The following is a 12,501-nucleotide window of genomic DNA, read 5'->3' on the forward strand; positions in this document are numbered from 1 at the left end:
TCTTGCTTGGAACACCTTTGCTTTCAGCATAAAGCCCAGTGCTGGGTGCTCTTCTCTGCCTCACTTTCCTAATCTGTCAAATGGGGCTAACCATCTATACTCAGGCTGATGGTGAAGAGGATGTGAATTCAACCAGCCCCCTGGGGATGGCTGTGAGGTTGGGACACTCTGGCCTAGATGGGCTTTCAAGCCCCCAGGACACCCAGAATATTCAATAGCTGAGGTGCATGTACATCCTTGGAGTTTCAGTGGATATTCCATTACTTTCAGCCTAAGCTTCTACCATAAACTCATTGTGCCATTGTGATATTGTCATGGACTGAATTGTGTCCCATCCATCATGTGGGTGGGCCTCTCTCAATCAATTGAAGACCTTAATAGAACAAAGACTGACGTCCCTTGAACAAGAGGGTGTCATTGGACTAAAGGCTGGATATCCAGCCTGCCACACTACCCTGTAGATTCTAGATCTACCAGCCCTCCACAACAGTGTGTGAGCCAACTCAATATGGTAAACGTATTTTTAAGATACTAAAGATTCTTTCAAATCCATGTATGTGGAATGGGACCTACCCTGGCACTTTTTTAAAGCTGTCAACCAGAATGTGTGGTCATGGGTAGAAGCCATAAATGCCAAGGAGGCTGGAACAGTCTCCACCCAAACCTCACGACCATGCTCAACTGCTACATCAGGGAACCTCTTCTTACTCTACCCAGAGAGGGAATGGCTGCTGCTTTCCTTAAGCAACATGAGTTCAGATGAATTCACTAACTCATCCCGTGTTCCTCATCCCATGTTCCTCTCTACTTGAATAGGATTTTAGGCCATGGCATCAAATGGAGTCAAATTTAGGCATCATTGCCCCCTCTTGATAGACCAGGAAATAGAGCTGAATTTTAATGTTTCACTTTTTTCTCATAGCTTCTCAATAGAGCATTTTGTTCCCTGGATTTATTGTTTAAATGGGTTACACAAAGCATTTTGTCTTCTCAAAAAATATATATATAATAAATTTTGTCATTCTTTATGTATGATTTTTCAAGGAGAAGGAACCTCAGGGACTTTTATGCAAAACAAAGCAACAAGCCATAACCACTTGTGCAGAGGAAGCCCAGTTCATGCGCAGCAGCAGTTCTGCTGATGGACGTGCTTTGGGCACCCCCGATTCCAGATGTCAGGCCTTACAGCCTCATTTCTTATCTTGATCCTAAACCTTCCACCTCCTGGCTTAGATCATTTCAGAAAACATATCTAAGTTGATAGCACCACTAAATCATCTGGCCAATTTAAGCCCAGAAACCTGCTTTTTTTTTGGAGGAGGGGGCAAGAGGAAGGTAAAGTCAAAAGTGAAACAAGCGTGGCAGAATTGGGAGTACAATAGGAGGATTGAAGATTAACTAGGACTCACGGCTAGGGAAAGTGGCCTTTGACCAAGCACAGCTTTCCCCACATATGCCAAGATATACCAGGCCCTCAGAGAGAAATTCAGAGCCAACCAAGTGGGGGAAGCAACTAGAGAAACAGGATCCCAAGGGAAGGTGATATCAAAGAAAGAAGCTGCAGCAGAAGAGGAAGCGAAGAAGAACAGGACAGAAGAGCACAGAGGAGGACCAGTCACTGTCAATATCACGTTCACTCATTGCCTTTTAGGATGGATATGTTATTTGGCAAAAATATGAAAGAATACAAGGAAGCCGTGACTGCCAAAGTGAGAGGTGAGTGTGTTTAAATCACTGGCTCTTCTCAGCTGTGTTCTTTTTTCTATTTATGAAAGTAATAGTGTAATTTATTTTTGGGAAATCTGGAAAGCTGTGTGTGTGTGTGTGTGTGAGTGTGTGTGTTGGGGGAGCAGGGGGATGACTCAATCCAGACACATTCTCTGAAAACCTCGCTATGCTTTTTGTGCACAAAAACTCCATTTCCAAAGAATTCTTCTCACAGTTTCCAAGAGAAACATCTCAGAAATGCTGCAGTTGGTTTGTGCACTCAGATGATTCCACCAAAGAGTGCCCTTTCCATATCCGTGGTCTATGTGTACAAATGTGTGCATCCTAAATTAACTTCAAAATGGTTCGAGACATGTGTGTGAGCTCCTACTCCTGCATGGGTGTACATGCAGAAGCCAGTGTGATCTCTCGGGTGCTCACAGGGGTGGTTTCAGCATCACGTGGACCTGCAGAGCCCAATGAGATGCCTCACAGGGCTGTGGGTCTCATTTTCTTCATCCGTTATTTCTCCAGTTCTCACCTCCTCTTCCATGTGTCCACTTTCCTGGACCATCTTATTTAGATTGTAAAGGACAGTGGCTATTTCTGAACTCTTGGACCCCAGGGTGACTATGGGGTGTTCTGAGCAGGTCAGCTTGGGCACACAGGTGTTCTCATCTTCAGGTAGATGGATGGAATGATATTCACTAGCAGAAGACAACAGTGGGAGCCCCCTAAGAGGAAAGGCATACTGGAGCTTTTATTTACTTATTATTTTTTAATTAATTTTTTTTTTTTGCATAGAACTGGGGTATAAGCCAGAGGTGTGGTGGGTAAGAGGATTCACCAGAGACAAATTGGGGAGCAGAACAGATGGATTTACTGAAACACACTGCCAAGGGGAGCAGCAGGTGAGACAGGAGAGGTCTGCTGCAGCATGTGGGTCAGTTCCTTGGCCAGTCATTGAACCTAGGCTGCAGCAGTGATAGCACTGAGACTTTACCCCTAGGCCACCAGGGAGGTCCCCCATACTGGAGCTTTTTGACTGAGGAATTGCCTTGCAAGGCTTTGAAAGAAAAGTAGCTTTTATGTATATTTTTTCTGATTAGGGAGGTAATGCACAGTTGTGTGTGTACATGCATGTGCGTGTAACTTGAAAGAACAATGAGAACAGAGAAATTAAAATCAATGTATTCCATTTCTTAAACTTTATTAATATTTTATGAGTATATTCTTTAGGGATTTATTATTTTTAAAGATTTTATTTATTTATGCTTAACAAGAGCTGGGGTACAGGCCAGAGGTATGAGGGGTGAGAAGATTCACCAGACAGAATAGGGAGCAGAACAGGCAGACTGACTGAAATATACTGCTGAGGGGAGCAGCGGGTGAGTCAGGAGAGGTCTGCTGCACCATGTGGGTTGCTCCCTGGCAAGCCAGGGTATCGAACTTGTGCTGCAGAGGCTGCGGACAGCTTCATAGGTTGCATCTTAACCCCTTGTGCCACCAGGGAGGCCCCTGTTCTTTAAGTTTTTAAAAGGTAGATATAGATAGTACTAATACATACTATATTTATAATTATTTGTTTCCAAAAAACCAAAGGTGTATTTTTTTTAATTTTATAAAAGAGGTCACACTATATCCAGCATTCTTTTTATGCCCTCAGCATTTTGCCACTCTCCCTCCCTTTACACCTCACACTTAATGACTGCCTGGAAATGCTTGGAAAGTCAATAAAACAAGAATCCCAGAACTTAGGAAACTGAGTCAACCTCAAAGATCCTCTAACTCTGCTATTCTTAAAGAATAGCCCCCAGCCCTGCCTGGCACCTGCTAGCATCACAGGTTCCTGGGCCCACTCACACCACTGAATCAAGCACTTGGTGGGGGGCAGTTGGAGCCCAGAAATCTGTTTTCACCAGCCCTTTAGCTGATTCCACTCACTTCTGTAAAGCATGTCTCCATACTGGATGGATGTGACACTGATGGTCAGACAGGGGCAGTGATGTGCCCAAAGCCAGGTGGCCAGGATAAGACAGCCTCTGATCTCAATCTCATCCTCCAACCCTGGGTCAAGTCCACTGAACTGGCCAGGGGCCACTGGCTAACAGCTAAACTAAAGGTGGTGTCTATGTGAAATTGTTTGTCCAGGCCTCTGGCTTTGTGCCCGGCTCTGCATGCTTGGCTCTGGGCCTTCCTTGGTCAGTTTCTTAGGTATTTCTTGCCTCAGTTTTCTCTTTTGTCCACTGTGCACCTGCCACATAGAATTATGCCATGACTCAGTGATTTAATCCACCTGCAACAGCTGCTGCATATACACAATATACATGATTCTATCTAGCACGTTCTCCACCTTCTCAGATTCCTTGCCCTACTCTGCTTCAGCCTGCTCTTTCTGTTGCGTCTGGGGGCTCTGAGTAGTCCCACCACCCACTTAGTTGCTCCAGGCAAGACACACTGGCATTGAGTGCTTCTTGTCCTTTACCCATATTTAGTCAAACTCCCAAATTCTATCCATGTCTTTGGCCTCCATCATTTTCCTCTTTCTCCACTGCTGCTACCCTGGGTCTCTGGTCTACCTGCCTCCCCTTGGCTCCTTTCCGGTCCACACTGCATACTACCTGCCATCAGAGACAAATGCTAGAAACCAATCCGAGCACATTCCACCGAGAAGAGTAAATCTTTAGAGAGAGAAAAGTAGATTTGTGGTTACTAGGGGCTGGAGTGGGGAATGTGGAGTGACTGCCAATGGGTACTTCTTTTGGGGGTGATGGAAATATTCTATAATTATTTAGAGGTAGCGGCCACTCAATATTCTGAACTGCGTACTTCTAAATGGTAGATTTTCTGTTATATGAATTTTATTGCAATAAAAATATTGCAAGGGACAAACTTGATGCTGTCATTCCCTGTTCTGTCAATAGGGCCCCCTTCTGAGCAGCAAATCAAAACCCTTAGGGTGGTGTCATTGACCTCTGTGTCACTTGGTGCCTGGTAACTTGCTTAGGACTTGCTTAGATGACAATTACCGTCTAGTCTTTACTAAGCAGCTTGTAACATTTCCTGGTCTTTGATCCCTTGGATCACCTTCCTCCAGTGATACCCATTCAGGTATAAGTAGTTTTATTTGTTATCCCAACAAGCCTATCTCTAGAGCAGTGCTGTCCAACAGAAATATAACACATGCCATGGTGTCATGCTTAATTTTCTAACAGCCACATTCAAAAAGTAAAAAGAAGCCAGTGAAATTAAAAGTAACAGTATATTTAACCTGACATATCCAAAGTAGTATGAGTTCAACGTGTAATCAATATTGTAAAATTGCTCATGAGCTCTTTTACCCTTTTTCCCATGTTAAATCTTGGAAATCTGGGCTGTCTTTCACACTTAGTGTCCTCTCAGGGCTGATGGCGCCATATTGCCTATCAGAACTTTAGAATGTTCTTTCCTCATGTCTTTGTGAGGCAAATACTCAACCCCCTCAGACCCCAGCAGCTTGTCTCCTGCCCGTACCGCAGGAAGGAATCCTCACCCTCCTGTCTTCACCCCATTCCAGAGGGAGGCTTTGTTCCTGAGGCTTCAAGTTGTCTTTCTCACAGTGTCTTAGTATCTTTTGTTTAATTTTTCTTTCTTTCCATCCTTCTTTCTCCCGCTACCTTCTTTAACCTCAGAAACCTCACTTCATTTTTTTTTAAAGATTTATTTATTTATGCATACAAGAACTGGGTACAGGCCAGAGATGTGGAGGGTGAGAGGATTCACCAGAGACAGAGTGGGGAACAGAACAGGTAGGTGTACTGAAATACACTGCTGAGGGGAGCAGCTGGCGAGACAGGAGAGGTCTGCTGCGCCATGTGTGTCACCTCCCTGGCCAGCTGCAGTGGCTGCCGATAGCTTCACAGTGCTGTGTCTTAACCCCTGCACTACCAGGGAGGCCCCCCTCGCTTCATTTTTTAGCATCCACTAATTTGTATTTATGTTGCTTCATCAGTTCATCTGCTATGACTCCTCGTTTTTGTCATATAGATGAAAATACCCAATATTTATCTTTGTCCTTCTGATGTGCTTTACTCCACATCATTTCCTGGAACTCCTTCCCTGTGGCCGTAAGTGGCAACATTTCATCTTCCTTTATGGCCAAATATCAACAGTATTCCATTGTGTGGATAGACCGTGTCTTCTTGATCCAGTCCTCTATCAGGGGGGCACATAGGTTGTTTCCATGTCTTTGCCATTTTGAACAATGTCACAGTGAACACTGTGGAGCATAGGATTTTTTTGACTTCATGGTTTAATGTTCTTTGGGAAGATCCCCAAGAGGGGAATTGCTGGGCCACAGAGGATTTCAATTTTTAGTTTTTTTTTTTTTTTAAGGTTTATTTATTTTTATACAAGAGCTGGAGTACAGGCTAGAGGTGCGGAAGGGTAAGAGGATTCACCAGAGACAGAGTGGGGAGCGAAACAGGCAGACTGACTGAAATACACTGCTGAGGGGAGCAATGGGCGAGACAAGAGAGGTCTGCCACGCCATGTGGGAATCTCTCTGGCTGGCCGGGAATCAACCACGCGCTGCAGAGGCTGTGGACAGTTTCATAGCACTGCGCTCAACCTGCTACGCCACCAGGGAGGCCCTCAATTTTTAGTTTTTTAAGGAAAATCCAGGTCACTTTCCAAAATGGCTGCACCAGTTTACATTCTCCCCAGCCGTGTCATAGGGCTCCTCTTTCTCCGCATCTTCTCCAATGCTCACCCTGTATTTTTAGTGTCTGTTGGTTCCTCTGTTTTTGCCTCTCAGTGGACAGTGAGTATACTTGAGGGCAGGGGTGATGTCTATTCATCTTGGTGTCCTCAGTGTGAGCAAATGTCAGGTGCATTATATACTTCCCAGAAGTGACAGCTGAGTAAATGGATGGATGCCCTGAGCAGTACTGAGCTATACAACCTCATTCCTTCCTTAACAGGCAACATTCCATTGTGGCTACAAGGAAGGCTGTTGCGCAATGGGCCTGGGATGCATACAGTGGGTGAGACCAGATACAGCCACTGGTTTGATGGCCTGGCCCTGCTCCACTGCTTTACAATCAAATCCGGTAAGAGCCCTCGAGTACTTTGCTATTGCTGCTGTGACAAATGACACAAACTTGGTGCCTTAAAACCACACAAATTTATTCTCTTACAGTTCTGAAAGTTGGTAGTCTAAAATGAGTCTGGTAGGACAACACCAAGGCATGGACAAGGCTATGTTCCTTCTGGAGTCTCCAGGAGAAAATCCATTTCCTTGCCCTTTCTCACTTCTAGAGGTCGCCTGCATTCCTTGACCTGTGGTGCCCACTCTCCTCTCACCCTCTCTCCCTGCCCCCCCTCTTTTCCATCATCAGTTCTTCAATGACTCTGACCTCCTGCCTCCCTCTTACAAGGACCTTTGTGATGCCAGGGGGCCCATCCAGAGAACCCAGGATCATACACCTTCTCAAAACCCTTCATTTAATCACACCTCTTTTGCCCCATAAAGAACCATATTCACAGGTTCCAGGAATTGGGACATGGACATTTGAGGAGGCCATTATTTATCACAAACACAAAACTCTCTGGAAAGGTAGCCAAGGATCTTTTTCAGAGTTTAACTTGCAAAATATTACTCATTCTCAATAAGATGATCAAGAGCTTGTGGAATGTCACAGGCTTCAGAGTCAGACGCACATCAAACCAAACGAGGAAGAGTAGAATGCTGGAAGACCAATGCTTGCTGCCAGCCCACGGGTGCCACAAAGCTCAAGCAAAAGTTCAGCATCTCTCCTCTCCCCAGGTAGGGTTGTAAGGGGCATCATCAGGTTCAGGGTCACATCGTGGGCAAATTCATGTCTGAAAGCTTTAGCTTGATGACATTTTTCTCTACCCCCCATATATTCCAGTATGACTAAACTGTGGTGACTTCACCTCCCTCAGCCTCTGTCTCCTCATCAGTAAAAAGAGCTTGATAGTCCCCTGGAGAGCTGTTGGGGTGATTCCAAGTACTATTTGTCTAGCAAGGCTCAGACAAAGGCTAAAACTACCATTGCTATGGCCAAGTTGGAAGTCCTGCTCCACCATCCTAGCATGCACCTCAGCTGTGTGACCTTCACCGAGTTACTGGTAACTTCACTCAGTTACCTTTACTGTTCCTCTCTGGGCTGCTGTAAAATGGAGATTCTCATAGCGTAGCTCATAGAGTTGCTGTGGAATTGAGAGGGATTAATGTGTACAGAGCTTTGTATAATGTATGGCACATGAAAAGTGCTCCGTAAGCACTAGCTATTACTTTCACGGGATTTATTTCTTTCAAGCCAGACAGCAGTTATTTTTTGCTCACAGACTCCCTGGTAGCAACGTGCTCTAACATCTCCTGAGCAGAGACTCAGCCACTGAGTGGGTGTCTCTAAACAGAAGTTACCAGCGATTCCTGGGGAAATAACACTATTCCGGATGAGGTAGAAGGACCAGAGGCCTCCTTTCTGGGAGGACCAGCTTCATCAGCTGCCAGGTCCTTCATGCTCCATTTCTGGTCTCACATTAAGGGGAGTGGGAGGAGCTGCCTTGTCTTTGCAGAGGCAGAACTTGAGGAAGGGTGAGCAACTTTTGAGGGAGGGCACTGAGGTGGGCTAGGATCTGAGCCCCCTGGTTGTCTGGGGCAAAGTCTGCACCTGTCTCCCCTCTCCTCACCTCAGCTCACACATACACACACAGACCAACTGGCAGGTTGCTGAGCTCACCTCTCGTAGCTTATGGGGTGGGGATTCCTATATTCGTCCATGGATGCTCAAGGGACACTGGAACCAGCAAGGCATGACCGACTGAGTGCCCTCCACCAAAATTCTTGATGAGCCAAACAGGCAAGTACTATGTGTCTAACTTTCATCAGAAAGTTATCCCACATGCTTTAGACTTTCTAAATAATTCTAGTAGATTTTCGTACTAAAAAAGCATAATTACAGGTAAGTAGCTGCTTGTGTTCTTTCATGAATTGGTGTGAACACAAGCAGAAAGGCTCAGGAAGACAACAGTGGCTGTGCCAACAGATGCTGAAACAGGAGAGTACCCTGGGCTGTGTGGGTGACAGCAGAGGTCAAGAGGTGAAAGGCAGCAGCAGGGTAGATTCCTTGGCCACAGCCTTTTTTGCGGTTTCCAAGGGCAAGGCAGGGTGACCAACTTAGGACTAGCTGGTTGAAATGATTCTGGTGGGCATGCCTTGGGCTGAAGGGTGGTCTGAGTTCTTGCACCAGGCCCTGGGATAATGAAGGCCTTCTGGGGTGTACAGCCCAGATGCAGGAAGTTGACTCTGGATTGGTTAATTTGTATATCAAAGACAGACTTGGCCTTCTCAGCCTCTAACTGGCTGGTTCAGGGAAGGACAGTCTCTCCCCAGGCAAAATGGCTTTCTAAGATGTTATAGCATCATAATAAACAGGAAATTAAAAATAAATATAGTGCAGTAGCATGAAAGAGGTAGTTCTATTTGCAACCTGGAACTGGTGGAAAGTGGGCAGTGAGAATACACTCAATTCTTGCCCTTCACCCATCTTGCCCTTGAACCGGCACAAGTCCAGGTACAGCCTGCTTTGTGCTCTGCTCTCCAGCATAGACAGGAACCTCAGAAGAGCGCCTGTCCAAAGCATTGCGTCTTCATCACCTGGTGTGAGGGCTGGCCCAGACGGACACTTAGAAACTCTTTATGGAGCCCAAATGGCACAAACAAGGTCAAGTGTTGGTAGAAGTTCTTGGTAGAAGGACTCAGTCCTTTCCCAGGCCGTCTCTAATCCTCACTGCAGGGGGTACTGGCTGATCACCAACCTGTGTGTTTCATGCTCTCAGCCCCAAACAGCTCCTGAGGAGGATACTATATTATGTCATTTTTTACAGATGATTGTCTAAAGCCCAGAGAAACCAAGTCACTTGTCCAAATGTACCCAGCCAAGAAGTGGCAGCAGTCAGATATAAATCCAAAGCTCTCTGAATCCTGAACCTCAAGTCCTAAACCTTATGTAATTTTGTCTCTGATCTCCTCTGCTGCAAGCTACACCTCTCCCATACAGTCCACTAGAGGCTGCCACATTACCTCTGTTGGTGTGGCACAGCCTGTCCTTTCTCTCCTCTCCTCCAGAACTCTCAATGGCTCCCGTTGTCTAACAATGGAACTATAAGCCAAACATGCTAATACTACAGTACATGAGTCAAGGGCATGCAGGGGGCAAGCAGAGTTCTCTGGCTTGCAGAGAAAATCAATATTTATTTTTTAAATTTATTTTTGTATATATTTTTTACATCATTGTTCATTTTTAAATAATGTTTGCTTCCCCCACCCCCCTTAGGTGTAGTCCCCAAAGAATTTCCTTCACCAGTGCACCCATGCACCATCACCATAGTCCCCTGTGCTCCTGCCTCCCTCTCTCTAATCACCCTCCCTTTTCCTCCCCTGCAGGATGTCTCTGAAAAAATGAATATTTCTTAAAGGAGGTTTGTGAATCGCCTGTTTCAGTAGCCACCCACCACCACCTTCCATACTCCTTAAAGCTGAGAACCCCAAGACCAGCCCTTCTACCCTGGGGCTTGAGTGACTGGTAGTCCTGAAGGGTAGGAACAGAATTTCTGTGTTTCTAATACCTTTCCCCGTCGACTTTGAGCACACAGAGGTTTCAGCAAACCTGCACAGTGGTCCTCCGACCTGCTTACCGTACCCACCCAAGACCAAGTTTATTAGAGGGCCATGGGGTTCAGGCTTCTGCCTTTTTTTAAAATACCCAGGTGGTTCTAGTTTATAGGCTGCATGAGACATCTAAAGTGTGTCAAATAATGAGAAAAGACCTTGGAGAAGAAAGCATAAAGAAAAAGAGGGTGTGTGACCTTCAACATAGGCCAGTGGATGTTGATGCTTCAAAAGAACAAAGATTTTAATAAAGAGCAGAGCTGAGAGGAGGAAGCTGGTGAAGGGCATATAGGAGTGCTCGTTTATATGAGTCAAAAATTACTTCAAAATAAAAATTTTGTATAAAGTAGGCATAGAGATGAGCTAAGCCAAATCACCCAGCCATATGATTTGAGGCAAAATTGTCCCACAAACCTTTTAATACATGAATGCTAAGAGCCAGAGTCAACGAGATTTAGAGGTACAAAGAGCTCTTGAGAATTGAAACTTATCAAAATCTGACTTTTTTTTCCAATTGTTACTCCAAGGTAGCCTTTTGGAAAGTATACTTTAAAAAGAAAAGAAAGAGAGCCTCCTTGTTGGTGCAAGGGGTTAAGTCGCAACGCTATGAAGCTATTCTCAGCCACTGCAGAAGGAGTTCGATCCCCAGGCAGGGAGGTGACCCACATGGTGCAGCAGACCTCTCCTGTCTCGCCCACTGCTCTCCTCAGCAGTGTGTTTCAGTCAATCCACCTGTTCTGCTCCCCACACCAGTGATACACACACCGCCCCCTCCCCCACATCTCTGGCCCACACCCCAGTTTTTGCATGCATAAATAAATATATATTTTTTTTAAAAAGAAAGAAAAAAAACTCTATATAGCTATAGAAAATATAGGTGTTTATATACACATATACACATTAAGTCCTCACATACAGCAAGCAAAATGAACTTTAACGCCAAATTCAGCGTGGTTGGGAATTTTTTTCTTCTCAATGTCATAACAAAATGACATTGAACAGAACAACATTATTTGAAGACCTGCTATATATCTAAAATACATATCAATGTTGATATACTGATATATGTAAATTTTCAACAGCTCTTTACGTATATGTAAAATCCCTATATTTTACATAATAGGGAATTCCCTTTATATTACATAATAGTTAATGTTTGCTAGTTTGGTAGGGAGGGATATATAATTATATAATATTTGGATTATACATAGATATATATATTCCTCCCTGTCCAAACTAACAAATACAATTCTAGAAGATTCCAGCAAGCGCACAGCTATTCACTTGTGTCCTTTCAGAAGGACTGTGGCTAATTGGGATCCCCTGCCAGCAGGGTGGTGTGGACTGTCCATGGCTCCTTCTTTAATCTCAACCTCGATGTTGAGTGTCAGCCTTGAGCAATTCCAGAGACACATTGTCCTGTGACTTCTGAGCACTTGGCACTGTGGGCTGGTTGTTTATAGGAAATAGGGAGCCTGTCGACAGGCAGCCTAGGCTGGATGTTTACATTTCAAGCGAACAGAATTCAGCATTTTAGGCAGCCATTGCCTGTGGATGGCAACCCCCAGAGAGTGACCAGCAAGGGACAGCCTGACTCGTGGGGAGACCAGGGTGGCCCCAGAGTGGGTTTTATGCAGCACGTGGCTGGAGACCAGTGCGTGTGGTGTCACTGGTCCACACTAGTGTGTATCCGTGTCCAGGATATTGTTGGAGAATCCAGAATTTCAGCAGCCAGCACTTTCCAAGTGCAAGCTGAGTGCCAACAGTCTGAACTCCTTCTATCCTCCCCTCTCACTTAAAACTGCAACCTGAGGGCCTCCCCGGTGGCGCAGCGGTTGAGCGCTGGGTTGCGAAGCCTCTGTGGCCTCTGCGGCACCGGTTTGATCCCCGGCTGCTCCCCGGCCACCAGAGGAGGGTCCCGCATGGCGCACAGACCTCTCCTGCCGCCCGCTGCTCCCCTCAGCAGTGTCCTTCGGTCCTTCTGCCTGCTTTGCTCCCCGCTCTGGCTCTGGTGAATTCTCTCACCCTCCCGCGCTTCTGACTGTACCCAGTGCATGTATAAAAACAAACAAACAAATAAATAAATAAATTAAAAAAAAAAAAAACTGCAACCT

General features: G+C 45.4%; 1 protein-coding gene across 1 annotated transcript in view; it reads left to right on the forward strand.

The window, feature by feature from the left end:
- Positions 1 to 1,652: 1,652 nt before the first annotated feature.
- The window catches only part of BCO1 (beta-carotene oxygenase 1), a gene marked incomplete at both ends in the record, with an annotated part of 36,043 nt that continues 25,194 nt past the window's right edge, over positions 1,653 to 12,501 (forward strand). The window contains 2 exons of the mRNA XM_084256838.1: positions 1,653 to 1,716; positions 6,669 to 6,797. Of these exons, the coding sequence (XP_084112964.1) occupies positions 1,653 to 1,716; positions 6,669 to 6,797 (193 nt within the window). The remainder of the gene's footprint in view (positions 1,717 to 6,668; positions 6,798 to 12,501) is intronic.

Source organism: Talpa europaea, assembly GCF_964194135.1.
Source record: "Talpa europaea genome assembly, chromosome: 16".
Taxonomy (NCBI): Eukaryota; Metazoa; Chordata; class Mammalia; order Eulipotyphla; family Talpidae; genus Talpa; species Talpa europaea.